The following is a 14,242-nucleotide window of genomic DNA, read 5'->3' as shown; positions in this document are numbered from 1 at the left end:
TCCCTGTAGTCCCAGCTACTTGGGAGGCTGAGGGAGGAGGATTGCTTGAGCCTGGGAGTTTGAGGTTGCTGTGAGCTAAGCTGACGCCATGGCACTCTAGCCTGGGCAACAGAGTGAGACTCTGTCCCAAAAAAAAAAAAAAAAAAAAGTAATTGATACTGGCTGAGTATCACTACTGGGATGCTATCCACTCAGCCATCTATTCCACACATTTTATACTCACAACCACACTGCTGCCAATAGGTCACATTTTAATTAAATGAAGACGTGGTAATGTTATTCTTCTAAGGTACTTCAGAATTTAAAGAAAAGCACTCAAAGGAAAATAATATAAAAACTCATGCTTCTAAAAAAGCTATTCACTTGAAAAAATTCTTTGTACTTCAGGGAAAAACCTAACCCTACAAATGGAATTATTCTTTTTATCTTCAAATCAGTACTGAAAAAAAAAGGCTCAGGAAAAATGAAGTGAATGCTTTTTTATTTTTAATCATTAACTTTTACTATAAGATCCCTACAAATTCTGTAGAAAAGGGGTGAGATACAGAAAAAATTGAAGAATGGGAGAGATATCATCAATATATCAAGCTATGCAAACTGAGACTTAAGTTTTTTTACCAAACAAAACAGAGCTTTAGTTATGCATAACAACTTTTTTTGTGATTTGTGACTGTCCTAGGCACTTTTATATACATTACTTCATTTGAGAAAGAGAGTTATGCTAGGAATTTTACCATGAATGTTTTATCATGTGTTTAATCTTTACCTGGAATTTGGTATGTTTTTTTAGAAGGCTATTTTTTTCTTAACAGTTTGTACTTCTGACATCTGTTCATCAAACACGTCAGGGAGGCAAACATTAAATAGTAATTGTAAATAGCAAGTCATCTTCTCAAACCAAACCAACCTCAATTTAAAATGTATCAAAACTCTGTAAAACAATAGTACACTGAAAACAAAGAGAAGCACATAAACATAGTGCAAACTCGGAGACTTCACCAATGGGATCAGAACCAGGTGCAGGCTGATGGCCATTGCTATCAATGCAAATGGCAAAAAGACCCGAAAAGAGCAAAATAAAAAAAGTAGATATGAAAATTCCTATACGGTACCTGCATATTTATATAATACCAATTAAAAGATATAAGCTAGTGATAGAAAATAGGCAAAGTTACCTATGAAGTTAGATAAACCTGGCTTAGAACTCAGATAAATGCCTGAGAAGGAGACATTGAAGACTGTCATTGTCAGGTTGGAGGGAATGAGCAACTAGCATTTGACTGTTCGTGAATGGAAACAACAGTGACCATTTGCTGATAAGACAACCACCTGGCAGTAATAAGTTCATGACAAGAACACAAAGACCCTCTGTTACTCAGGTAAATATTATGACATTATAGGCTTAGCATATTAAAAAACAAAACAAATCAAGACAAAAACTTTAGCCAAAATAATCTTCCTACTTTTGGTTTTGATTTTGTTTTCATTTTGCCAAGAACCTTAAAGACCCATCCTGGGTACCTGCTTGGTGTTAGGATTGTAAGGGTCCTACACAACATTACACAATCTAGGGAGAAAATTCAGCAGGTAGTCACTTTTGAGATGTGAATCCATACCCCAAACATATAACACAGATAGTCACAATTTATGAAACCCTTTAATTAGAGGGTCATTCATTTGGAGCTTAAATCATCAAGAATCTCCTCTTAGTTTGTAAAGCACCCCTGAGAAACATAACTTATCTCACGGCTCAGTATCAATTAGCAAATAATTGAGAGAGGAGAAAAAAGCTCTTGGGCACACAAGCCACTTACATTCAAGGCTGCCCTTGCCTTTCTTTTTGATGCAAATATATGTTGAATAATATTATAAATACTAATAGCCATCAATGTCAGACCCTGCATTGTTTGCATGCCTTAGCTTATTTAACATATTCAACATTAATAGGAGGTAGGTATTATTCATTACCCTTTTACATATGAAGAAACTGAGGATTGGAGGTTAAATAACAAGACCAAGTTCAGGTACTAGGCCAAGCAATTGGACTTGAGCCCAAGCTCTTAATGATCATCTTGTACTATGTCTTAGTGTTATAACAAATCCATATCAGTTCATAACTTCTTTACAATTGTGTCTAATTAGGGTCAGTGATCTAACAGAAGTGTGGGGCAGAAAACAGCAGAGAAGGAACACATTAAAACATGCAGCATGTGAAACGATGAGGAGAGCAGATGTTGGGGAGGCAACTCCAAGGGGAACCACGGCTGTCATCCCTGCTCTAGATTAGAGCCCCCTCCCCACGTGTTTTCTGAGCATCCTCTGGAGGCCACTGTGTAGCAATCAGCATACCATGGTTTTGGTTCACCTGACTGTCCAGATGGATTATAAACTATCTAAGGGCAGGAGCTAAGTTTTAACTCTTTCTGTGCCCAGGGTACCTAGCAAGGTTGCTTCTCAATAGCTAATACTCAAATACCTAGCAGTTCAGGGATGGCTGGATGAAAGAAGTAAAAGAGAAGACAGAAAAGGAAGGATGGTCATAAGTCAACCAAAGTCAGTGGTGAGAACATTGCTTTCTTTCTCCCAGAGTTCGTTCTTATATTTTGTACTTAGTGAGCATCAAACACTCCAAAGAGAGTGCCTGGATTTCAACCTTGGCTCCACTCCCTGCTGTGTGAGCTTGGGCAAGTGACTTAACTGCTCTAAATCTGTTTCCTCATCTGTAAAGGGGAATCACAGTAGAATTCACCTTTTGTGTTCTGAGAGGACTAAAGGGGATCATCCAAGCAAAGATTTGAAAGTGCTACCTAGCCAACCAAGACAACACTTTTTCTGATAATCAGAGCATCAGGGCTCCCTTTCTCCAATAACATCCTTACACTACCAATCACTCCATGTGACAGCCACAGTGTCTACAGAAAGACAAAAATACACAAAAGAAATTGTGTTAGAAGAGAGATACTAATGATAAACCTTTTAATATTATTTCAAAATGAAAGCAGAAGGCCGGACGCGGTGGCTCACGCCTGTAATCCTAGCACTCTGGGAGGCCGAGGTGGGTGGATCGAGGTCAGGAGTTTGGGACCAGCCTGAGCAAGAGTGAGACCCTGTCTCTACTAAAAATAGAAAGAGATGATCTGGCCAACTAAAAATATATATAGAAAAAATTAGCCGGGCATGGTGGCGCGTGCCTGTAGTCCCAGCTACTTGGGAGGCTGAGGCAGAAGGATTGCTTAAGCCCAGGAGTTTGAGGTTGCTGTGAGCTAGGCTGATGCCACGGCACTCACTCCAACCTGGGCAACAGAGCGAGACTCTGTTTCAAAAAAAAAAAAAAGAAAGCAGAAAATTTAAAAAGTAATTAAGCATTTATTAATAATTTTGTTTATTTTTGTTCTTTATTTCCTTATTTACACTTACATAGTACCTTATGTGTGTCCTTTTTAGACCTATTATCCTGTATCCTGTATTATCCTAGAAGTGGTTATTATTTCATATGTCTTCCCCAATTGACCAGCAACTTTTTAAGAGCGAGGATCATTCATTTATTTTCTACAAAACTAGTACTTCACTTAGTGACAGATATACAGTGAGTTTTTAATAAATCCTTGTGAAATAGCTTGATTTGTTGAATGGATGTTTGTATGTTTATTTTCTGAAACTAACATACGAAGTATCGATAGTTGCATTCAGGGTCAAAGAAGCACAGTGCAACACTACTGACACAGGAATGAGCTTTCCTCACATCACACTGCCATTTGCAATACTTAACAGAAAAATGAACTATGTAGACAGAGAAAATAAATTATGCACAGATAAGAGTATTTATGACATTTGGGGCTTGTCTATAGACCAGCAACTCTTCACTGAAAGTAAGTTTCCTCTGTGGGATCATTTGGGAATATCTGGAGACTTTTTTGATTGTCACAGCTGGGAAAGCAGGAGGTTGCTACTGGCATGAGTGGGTAGAGGCCAAGGATGTAGCTAAACATCATATAATGCACAGGACAGCCCTCTACAACGAAGAATTATATGGTGTAAAATGTAAATAGTATTAAGATTGAGAAATTCTGCTATAGACTGGCCTTTAGAGAATATTCTGCTTTTTTTGCTTAGAGGTGAAGAGACCTTATAACCACTAATTTAATAAAAGTCAGTAGGTACAAATGACACCAAAGAAGAAGTGTCCATCGTTCAAGAGACTCCACTTGCGTCCAGTTCACACTGTGTAGATGTTTGCTAGGACAGATCAATCCGTCTCAGAGGTGCGAGTTCTCAGTGTTTCAATGGAATGGGCACAGCAGGACCCAGCGTCCCTGGGGGTAGGGGTCCTTGGGGTCTGTGCTCTTGTTGCCAGCGTTGGTTTCCAGGAGAGCCCCTGGGACATCAACATACTGGCTTACAACAAATACCAAGACTTTTTAAATGCAACCACATTAAAGGTTATTAATTGTTCTTGTTCGTAAAGATCTCTATTTTTCTTACCCCGGTTTAAATAGCCTCAAGTGCCGTTTTACTTTTCTCCGTAGTGCCATTCTACAATATTGGGTCTTGTTTGAAACTATCTCCTGTCTCATTTATTGTTTATTTGAAATAAAGTATTATTGGTTGTTCCTCCCGAACACCCATACCTCTACACATTTCCTATTTCATACACATTTTAAAAATATTTCTTTCCAGTAATGCAAGGGAAACTTCCCTTCAATTCCCCAGTGTGCATTCTACAAATGTGCTGGTTATGACTTGAAGAGGGTCCCACGCAGCTCTGCCAGTGCTGGTTGGCAAAAGTTATACATCTTTCTACACAATCTTCAGCTCTATCCCACGAGTGATTTTTTTTTAACTCCTTTCCACATGTTTCTTTTCTTTTACAAATTATTTCATATATGCTCTGGGCAAATAAACAGCATAAAATAAATAATATAAAAAGTAAATGTCTCTCTTCTCACCAATCCCTCTATCATGCACCCCAAATGTAACTACCAATAAGATATGTTTGGATCTTCCAGAAATTTTCTATGAATATATAAGCATCGGTGAGGGTTGCATATGGGTCTGCATGTAGGTGTCGCGTGTGTGCACACACTTAGCCTTGCTTTTCTCACTTTCCAACGTATCTTGATCATATTAGTACAGATGCATCCATCTAATCATTTAGTGAATTCTCAGTATTCTCTTATACAACTGTAAGGCCAGGCATGGTGGCTCACATCTGTAATCCCAGGACTTTGGGACCATTATATAATATAACTATAAGTTAGTTTATCTATTCATTCCATATTGATGGATTGGTAGGTTGTTTACAGTTTTTTGCTGGTACAAATGTGCTTTAATGAAAACATTCGTGCCTTCAATTCTTGATAGTTGTGCCATTCTCCTCACAGCAAATTCTTAGAAGTGCAACTTGTGAGTCCAAAGGTGTATACATTTTTATTATAAATAAGGGTGATATTACAGTGTCAACCTCCAAAAATGATTGCATCAATTTACCAGGAAGTGATTCTAAAATTCCGACTTTTATTTTAAAATTCTTAACCACACCTGTGTACATGGGACCAGCTATTTACAGGCTGCTCTGGACAAGGAAAGCTTCTCAGCTTCTGGTTCCATAGAGTTTATTTAGTGTTTCTGATTATCTTGCCTTACGTGGCATGGAACCCTCGAGAACACCAACCGTGAGCACTCCTGTCAGCAGCCTGCGGCAGGGCTTAGGAACGCTGGGCTCCTCGGGCTTAAAAGCTGGGACCAGGGCTCCTCTCTACAACATTTCCACACACTTAGCTCTAGAGGGACACCTTTGCATCCTCAGTCATAGACTTTATTCACAATAAAGGCTGTTTTTTCTTTCTAAGAGAAAAATAATTGAAGAAACAAGTCAGAGCTCTGACACTGACACACACACCAACATTATGTGATTAATACCACTGTTTCTTCTTCTATGTAAACCATGAATATTAGAATCTAATATTATCACAGCTGTGTGTAATACTTTTCAGGGTTCCTCAGATAAAATGTAGCATCCAATTCACACTGCATCATAAATGCTCTATATCCTTTGGAAACTTTTCACATCTTTTAGATGTACCTGTTTGATTAAAAAATTGCACCCTTTAATCCTTAAAGTTTCTTAATTTAAGAACTTATTTCTTTTGCTTATAACTTTTTTCTATCATATAAATTATGAACTTCATTAAAGAAAATTTGGAAAATTCGTGTAAAAACATAAAGCAAAAATCACCCACGATATCATCCCGGTTGGTCACCATTGTTAACTATTTACTTCCTATCTTATATCATAATATACATCCTGCCTTCTCTCTCATTATTGCATAATAAACATTGTCCCTTTACTTCAAGTATCCACCAACAATATCAAGCTTTTAAAAGCTCAGAATGGTCTGTTATATGGATTTCTATAAATTATTTATTTCAACCCTACTATCATACATAATGCTATGATGCTTATCCCTATATATACATTGTTTTAAGTAGGATGTGCTGGGGTTTTTTTATTATTATTATTTTAATATTGTTTTAGAGGCAGGTTCTATCTCTGTTGCCCAAGCTGGCGTGCAGTGGCGCAATCACAGCTCACTGCAGCCCCAGACTCATGGGTCTAAGTGATCCTCCCGCCTCAGCTGCCCAAAGTGCTGGGATTACAGGCATAAGCCGCCATGCCTGGCCTACATTTTCAATTATTTCTTAATTTAAATTGTATTGTATTGCACTAATACAATAAAAATGCAGATATTTGAATTCAAAAACATTAATTCAGATTTTAAAGAAAGAACCTAAGGACTGTATGCCTGAAAGAGTGAGCACTGTAAACCAAATCACAAGCAAGTAAGGTTAAAACACTTCACGAGTCTTCCACACCTGCCACAACTTTTGTGCCACCCACAAAATCGTTGCCACCATCATGATGCACCAGAGGAGATATTCCTAACTTTTTTAACAACCCGCATGGCCGGGGCACTGCCAGTCACAGCAGATGCCAGCTTCAGTGAAGCGCAACAGCTGAGCTAGCTGAGCAGCAGCCCTGACCACACCCGTCACTAACTGTGTAAACATGTTCTTTACATAAGCAAGGTAGTTAATAAATCACTGCTTGCTCTGCCCAGTTTTGCATTTTGTTTGTTCCTACAGACACTCAGAATCTTGACTATGTCTAGTTGGCAGGTCCCTGAGATACCCAGACCCCTGTTAATCAACGCTGCACGTGGCAGCATCCTGCGTGGCAGTGACATAAGAATTGAGGCAAAGTTTATCAGAATCTTCATATTAAAACCTCCCTTAGAGGGATGGGGAGGGGGTGGGTAAGTTCTCACCTAACGGGTACAATGCATACTATCTGGGGGACGGGCACACATAACTTTAACTCAAACAGTAATACAAAAGCAATTTATGTAAACAAAACGTTTGACCTGTAATATTCTGAAATTAAAAAAAGAAAAATACTAAACAAACAAAAAAAAAATGAGAAAGAAAAAAAAAGCCTCCCTTAGATTTACCTCCAGTGCCTCCAAGATTCACTCAAACAACCACTGTGAAGAGATTAGCCCTAAAGATACAGGGTAATAGGTTTATCTCTGAAGGTGCTTTAATGCTGGTTTGAGAAAATTATTAGTCTTCCATTTTCCCTGTTTCTCATTTCTTTTCAAATTTCCTTTTATTCCTTGAGTCTGTACTCATTCTAAAATATATATTTCTTTAAGATTTTCTTATTCTTTTATTCTTGATTCTATAATTTGGTCTCTAAGATAGTTATTTTTTAGTCAAATTTGCAATATGTTCAGGACCCTTTGCCACCATATATTTTAGAGTTATTTATGATAAACAACTACATTATTTTACATGTTAATTTTAATATGAATTATATGCATGAATTGAACATTAGCATCTACTTTTCAAACTGCTAATCTCCTACATTTCAAAATTACCATTCTTGATGTCACCTAGAAGAACATTTGGAATCAAATGTTTTGAAAGTTTTAGGAGATATAAGCACAATTACCCAGTGTCTGTCACTCTGGTGACACATGATCATGAAAGCAATGCTAACATTTTGAATCTGGTCTGCACCATGCACCAACACTATATATACACCTTTCCATCCTATCAGAAAATGCATAACCATGCTTAAATATGATTTTCCCTTCTAAGCCAAATCATACTCTCTGTCCCTCTGTTACTTTAGAAAATTAGAAATTTAGAAAAATTACAGGTGGATTCTATATATAGAATAATGAACAGTAAGCAGCAGTCCCAACTGGTAAAGTGATACTTAGGATATGCTGAAAGGACCAGCACTTTGTTTACTGCCTTAGCCATGTGTGTACAGACCTGAAGAGATAATTTCCTTGGGCGTCAGAACAGTCAGGAGGGAAATGTTAACCAGTAAATAAAGTATAGTCACCAGAGGTACTGCGGTAAATATGATTCTGGGAATTGTTTTTCTGGGTGTCTTCAGCTCCCCTATAACACAAAAGAACAAAATAATATTTGGTAAAAAATATTTTTTTAATTTATCTTTAAAATTTCTCCATGTGTCAGGTATTGAGTTGGGTTCTTCCTACCCACTTTACCACCACCACCACGACCGCATGTACACGCACACACACCCGCGCGCACACACACACGCACACACGCACACAACACCACGTTAGTGGATGGCTACATACCTACCCAGCCCTAAATTGGTGCTAAATGAAGCAAAGGGGAAAACTTTCTTCCCTTTCTCCATAGATGGCAAAATTTCTGAAGAAACACATGACAATGAAAAATGCAATCTGAGCCCACAGGGCTTGTACCATTTGATTCTGTCTTCAGGGACTAGGCCCTGGGTTTGGGTGGTGGGAAAACCACGGTGAGCAAAATCTACATGAAGTTTAACCTCAAGAAGAGGAGCTACACGTTAGTTAAACAATCACATAGATCAGAGTTAACATAATGACTATGGTAAGTGTTCATATGAAAAGAAACAGAGTGCAATGGATATAAACTATGTGACAATTTGATAGTCCTCTTTGCTACCTGTGTTTTGTATATAGGCAGACTGGCCTTTTTCAGTTCTTCAAATATGTCATTCTCCTTCTTGCCACAGGGCCTGTGCTCTGATGTGGAATATACTATCTTTTCCTAGTTGCCTCGCTGACCTCTACTCTTCCTTCAGATCTAACTCCTTCCCTGGCTAGCAAAATTCTCCTGTTATACATTCCCATGGCATCTACTGAAAGGAGTAAGAGTCAGCCATAAATTCTCTCGCCTTGTAGGCTCTTTCCATTTCTTTATGCCAATATTAAGTGCAAAAAAAAAGAAAAGAAAAAAGATCCTGATTTAGTATCATATACAATGGATTTTCTAGGATTGTCTTATTTTCAAATATTGTTCCATCTGTCACACCACTTTCCCTAGTTTTGCCATCCTCTGAGAATTACTCCCTAACACAAAGAAATGAGCATCTGTAACCCTGTGTATACAAGGGGACCCTGTGCCCTGCCCACTGGCAATAGAACAAGCACAAGCACCTGAACCACTGGAAGCCAAGCCTGGCCAGCACACAAGGAAATTTCTCTCAAGAATTTGAAACAAATGTCAATGAGACTAAGAGAATCAAGAGAAAAGCAATGTAATGGTGGTTAAAAAAAAAAAAAAAAAAAGAAAAGAAAAGAAAAGAAAGAAAGAAAGAAAGAAATCAGGGTGAGAAATCTTGTTTTTTAATTCCTAGAGCTTTCCTATTTCCTGTTGCTCTTCAAGATTAGTTGCTCAGATCTTCCTTGAAACACAGCATTATTCTTCCAGTAAGTACCACTTTTATCGGTTAAGCTAATGTGTGTTGGTTTTTGTTACTTAAAAACAAATCCTCCTGACTAATAAATATCTATCCTTTGACATATATCAAATTTCTTTTTTTTTTTTTTTTTTTTTTGAGACAGAGTCTCGTTCTGCTGCCCAAGCTAGAGTGCTGTGGCATCAGCCTAGCTCACAGCAACCTCCAACTCCTGGGCTCAAGCGATCCTCCTGCCTCAGCCTCCCAGAGTGCTAGGATTATAGGCGTGAGCCACCCTGCCTGGCCTATCAAATTTCTTCTATTTGCATCTGCCTAGGGGTTGAATGTAATGCCCATGGGATACCACTAATATGAGCTGATTAAGTACTTGAAGAGTAAAGGATTAGAAAGCTCTAATTTTAACCCTGTCTTCACCACTTACTAGTTGAGGGACTTCTGGACAGTGTATTGGCTGTGAAGGTTTTGATTTTCTTACCTGAAATAGAAACTATCGAGACAATAAAATTCCAATCTCAGGCCCTAGCACATAATAAGTGCTTAAGAAATCATTGTTAATGAGTATAGTTCTTAGTGAATGCTTTGGAACAAACAGAAGGCCAATTTTTTAGATTAACTGTACTTTCCTCTGGGTCTTTTACTCATTCTCATTATGTATTTGATTAATAGAGAGGAGGTAGAGATTAGAATTTAATTTATAATGAAGGGTTATAATAGCCAGACAGGTAGTCAATATCCTGGGGTCTTGAACATAAAAGATGGGCATTCCTACACCATGCAACGTCAGCTGCCTACAAATCACCATTTGACAGGTAAAAGTGTTACTTAGAACTTGGTCTTACTTAAAATGTATTTAGTAAATTAACAACTCCTGCACACACGGAAATTTCTCCAGCTTGGTTTACTGCCAGCTGCTTGTGAGGAATTCATCATAGCTTGTAAATTAGTAAATCCTGTAAATCTATTTGCATCTGAGAATAATTATCTCACAGTGGAACATCTCTGGCAATGGAACAAGTTGAAATTGGCTCAAATAAAAAACGGAGAGATCTATTCTCTCCTTAAAGGAGAGAGACAATGGGAAAGAGAGGGAAAGTTTTGCTCAGCCAGCCCCTCAAATTGCAGCGGCCCATTTAATCACAAACCACGTAAAAGACTAATTTCCTCACAGCTTTCTTTCCTTAATACCTTACTCTTTGACTCAGTGCACACTGACTTCCTCTCATGCTCAAAGTTCACCAAGGACCTCTTACTGTATCAGTGAAAGTGTTCTGATCAGTCCTCACACTCCTCAACTTCGAAGCATTTAACCACGTTGATGACCCTCTCTTCTTGGAAACTCTGGGGATTTTCCTTCATGATTCTCTGAGGCTCCTCTGGCTTCTTCACTGGATCTTTTTTCTCCACCTACTGCCTAAAAGTTGGCATTGTCCAGTCCTGGTCTCCAGTCCTATGCCACTTTGTTCTTCTTCTGTGTAATTGCCTCAGTAATCGTATCATTCTCAAGACCCTTAGAAGGAATCATTTTGCAGTCCCCCGAGACTGATGCCATGTCTTATATCCACCCTGCATACTTATCGCCACAGCGTCACTCCTATTTTTCTACTCCTGGAATTTTTTGGATTCCATTCAAATTGCCACCTTTTCCACTCAGTGAGAGTGAAAATTGACCTTTCCTTCTACTCAATTTTTATAGTAGTTATATTATTCCTTATGGCTACTTATTAAACACCAAATGCCATTATTTGTTTATAAAGAGTAGAATTACAGTGATTTTAAGCCATGATGTACATTTTTCAGATAAAAAAAAAGTCCAGAGAGGAGAAGATACTTGCACAGTTGGGAAGTGGCAGAGGTCAAGTTATCTACAAAATCTAGGACTTGTCTCTTCTACTAGGCTGTAGGCCTCATTAGGGTAAAGACTACATCTTACTCATCTTGAGGCACTGGTACAGAGTTTTAAAAACAGCCAGTGTTTACAAAGATAGCTGCTGCTCAAATGATTTAATGAATGATAGACACATCAATGGAGGGTCCTAAGATTAAAGAAAAAATTTGTTCCAGAGTCAATAGTTGGCTTCATATTTACTCTTGATCTTAGCCAAAAGGCCAAGAAGCAACAGCTTCGTATTTAAATGTCAAGAAAAAGAACTAGTAAAGAGGTTGAAGTTGCAAAAAAGTGAAATAAAAGAATGTTAACAGTCCTAAAGGAGGTGGAAGGGAAAGGATAAAGAGATCAAGGGAAGAGACTGACTTTGGAAATGAAAAGAGAAACACTTTTGTCCTGACATTGAAGAGAAGGGTTTTAAATCCAGCCTCAGAGCAATCTAGAATATTCATGATTCTCTTCTCTTTAAAAAATACTTAAGCGCCCAGTCCAAGTGCAACGCAAAAATCAGCATTTGCTGCTCTGCCCTAAGGTTCTGAGTGAGCCAATGCAGTGCTGTTCCACCTGGGCAGCCGCTTCAGCCACCTGCTGCCCAGCGCTGCCATGAGGACAGGGGTCAGAGAGCTGCTGTGTCAGGTGCGCAGGGAGTGCTCGTCTGGAGGATGGGGAAGGGGAGGGAGCCTCTTTCAGACGTCTGCAGTCATGGTTACAGGTGGGGGGCCCAAGTATTTACCTTTGCAGTTTGGCTGATTTGCCATTTAAAGCATCCAAGATTGCTGTAGGGCGGCTGCTCTTATAATGTATACATGAAAATTATGGCTTTCTCATTCATTGAAATGCTCTATGTGCAAAAGGCCAATTGGCTCCAAAATCAGTGATTGCTTTGGCAGCATATATACTAAAATTGGAATAATACAGAGATTAGCATGGTCACTGTGCAAGGGTAACATGCAAATTCATGAAGCACTCCATAAAAGTAAAAAGAAAAACAAACAAAAAAAAACCCCCAAAACAAAAATCAATTTGTATTATTACATAAACCTTTGACGTTACATTCGTCAATGAAAGAAAAATAAGTTATAATAAAATATAAAATATAATCCTCCAAATAAATAAATAAGTGTGTCACACCACCCACAATGCAAACACAGTCTGGCAATAGATCATTCCCTCATTTACAGCTTCATGGGTAGGGAATAGTTTCACGACCTCAGCATCCATCCATTAACAGAAAGGAACCTAGATTAACACAGAGGTCCCCGATCTGCTGTCCCAGAAAAGAAAGCTAGAAAAGAGAAGTTGTCCAATCAAATAAGTATTTTGGAATAAGCAGGAAAAAAATTAAGAGTAGATGACTAATGCAAGGCTGGTATGACCTGATTTAGAAAGTCATAAAGAAGAAAAAAACATTGAAACATTTATTTAAGATAAAACTCAAAATATAATACGTGTTATGCATTTCATATTGCATACAATGTCATGGCTTGAGATTTTTTTTTCCCAATGGATTGTTAATTACCTTCTATTAATCTGAAGCATCCCCCACCTGAATATGCAAAATATCCTTGGAAGACAGCTTCTATAAGCTGGGAGGCATCTGGAAATTCACCATCAAAAGCATTCTGAAACCGATCTACGTTCTCCTCTCTCCCTTTCACCAGCAACACCACTCCACTGAGGGAAATGAGGCCAAGGATGGACATTTTCAGCACTGTGCTAGCTATCTGAAGCCAAGTCACCTGTTTCACACCACGAGAAGTCAGAATTCCCACAATCCACAACATGGCTAGAGCCAGACATTTCTTTGACAGCTTGGGGGCAGAGCAGCTGGGATAAAAAGGCTGGATGCCGTACTCAGCAAGGAGCAGGGCTTGGCCAGCAATTATCCCTGGGCCCCAAAACACCTACGTCCAGAGATACAGGAAAGCGATCAAGGAGCCGAAGCATCTCTTGATAAAATAGTAATTAGATCCGCTGCATGGGAAGTTTACACCCATCTCTGCATAGCAGAGCATTGTCGTCATGGACAACACGGCACAGCCAGCCCAAACACACAGGGAGAGCCCCACGTCCATGCTACAGTACACAAAATTTCCTGCACCAATTAGATTAGTGATCAAAAAACTTGTGCCCCAGTAATATCCAAACACTCTCCTGAGCTGTATTTTCTTCTCTTTATCCATTGTAACTGAAGAGTTTTAAAATTCTATATAAATTACATTTTCTGAATTTTCCTGCCTATATTGCTCAAAAGGATGTTCATGGATTCTCTGAAATAAAGCAGCTCTGTGCTTTCTGTTCCACCTTCATTAAATGTAGCCTGGTTTCAATAATTAACAAAATATATGTGACATATTCAATAGACTAAGATTATTTGGAAGGGTTTAGTTTGACTTGTCTTTTAATTATTATCGAAATAATGCATTCAGATAGAAAAAAGGAAATCCAAGAGGCAGGGATTACAGTGCAAAGTTGCAACTTCCTGTTCTACTCCACTGTCTCTGAAATGCATCCCTGTTCTTATCTCTGGAAACAAACATTTTAAACTACGTATGGCTTTAGATCTTTTT

At 38.5% G+C, this 14,242-nt stretch overlaps 1 protein-coding gene and 1 pseudogene across 1 annotated transcript; one reads left to right on the top strand and one right to left on the bottom strand.

The window, feature by feature from the left end:
• Nucleotides 1-2,880: 2,880 nt before the first annotated feature.
• On the bottom strand, nt 2,881-13,855 carry LOC123644411 (solute carrier family 7 member 13-like). The gene is given in 3 exon segments (XM_045560474.1): nt 2,881-2,912; nt 8,341-8,472; nt 13,219-13,855. Coding segments are annotated over 3 exon segments (801 nt in total).
• Nucleotides 12,551-12,650, top strand: LOC123645334 (annotated as a pseudogene).
• Nucleotides 13,856-14,242: the final 387 nt, after the last annotated feature.

This window comes from Lemur catta, chromosome 9 (assembly GCF_020740605.2).
Source record: "Lemur catta isolate mLemCat1 chromosome 9, mLemCat1.pri, whole genome shotgun sequence".
NCBI classification, from domain to species: domain Eukaryota; kingdom Metazoa; phylum Chordata; class Mammalia; order Primates; family Lemuridae; genus Lemur; species Lemur catta.
This window is presented reverse-complemented; position numbering and strand designations above follow the sequence as displayed.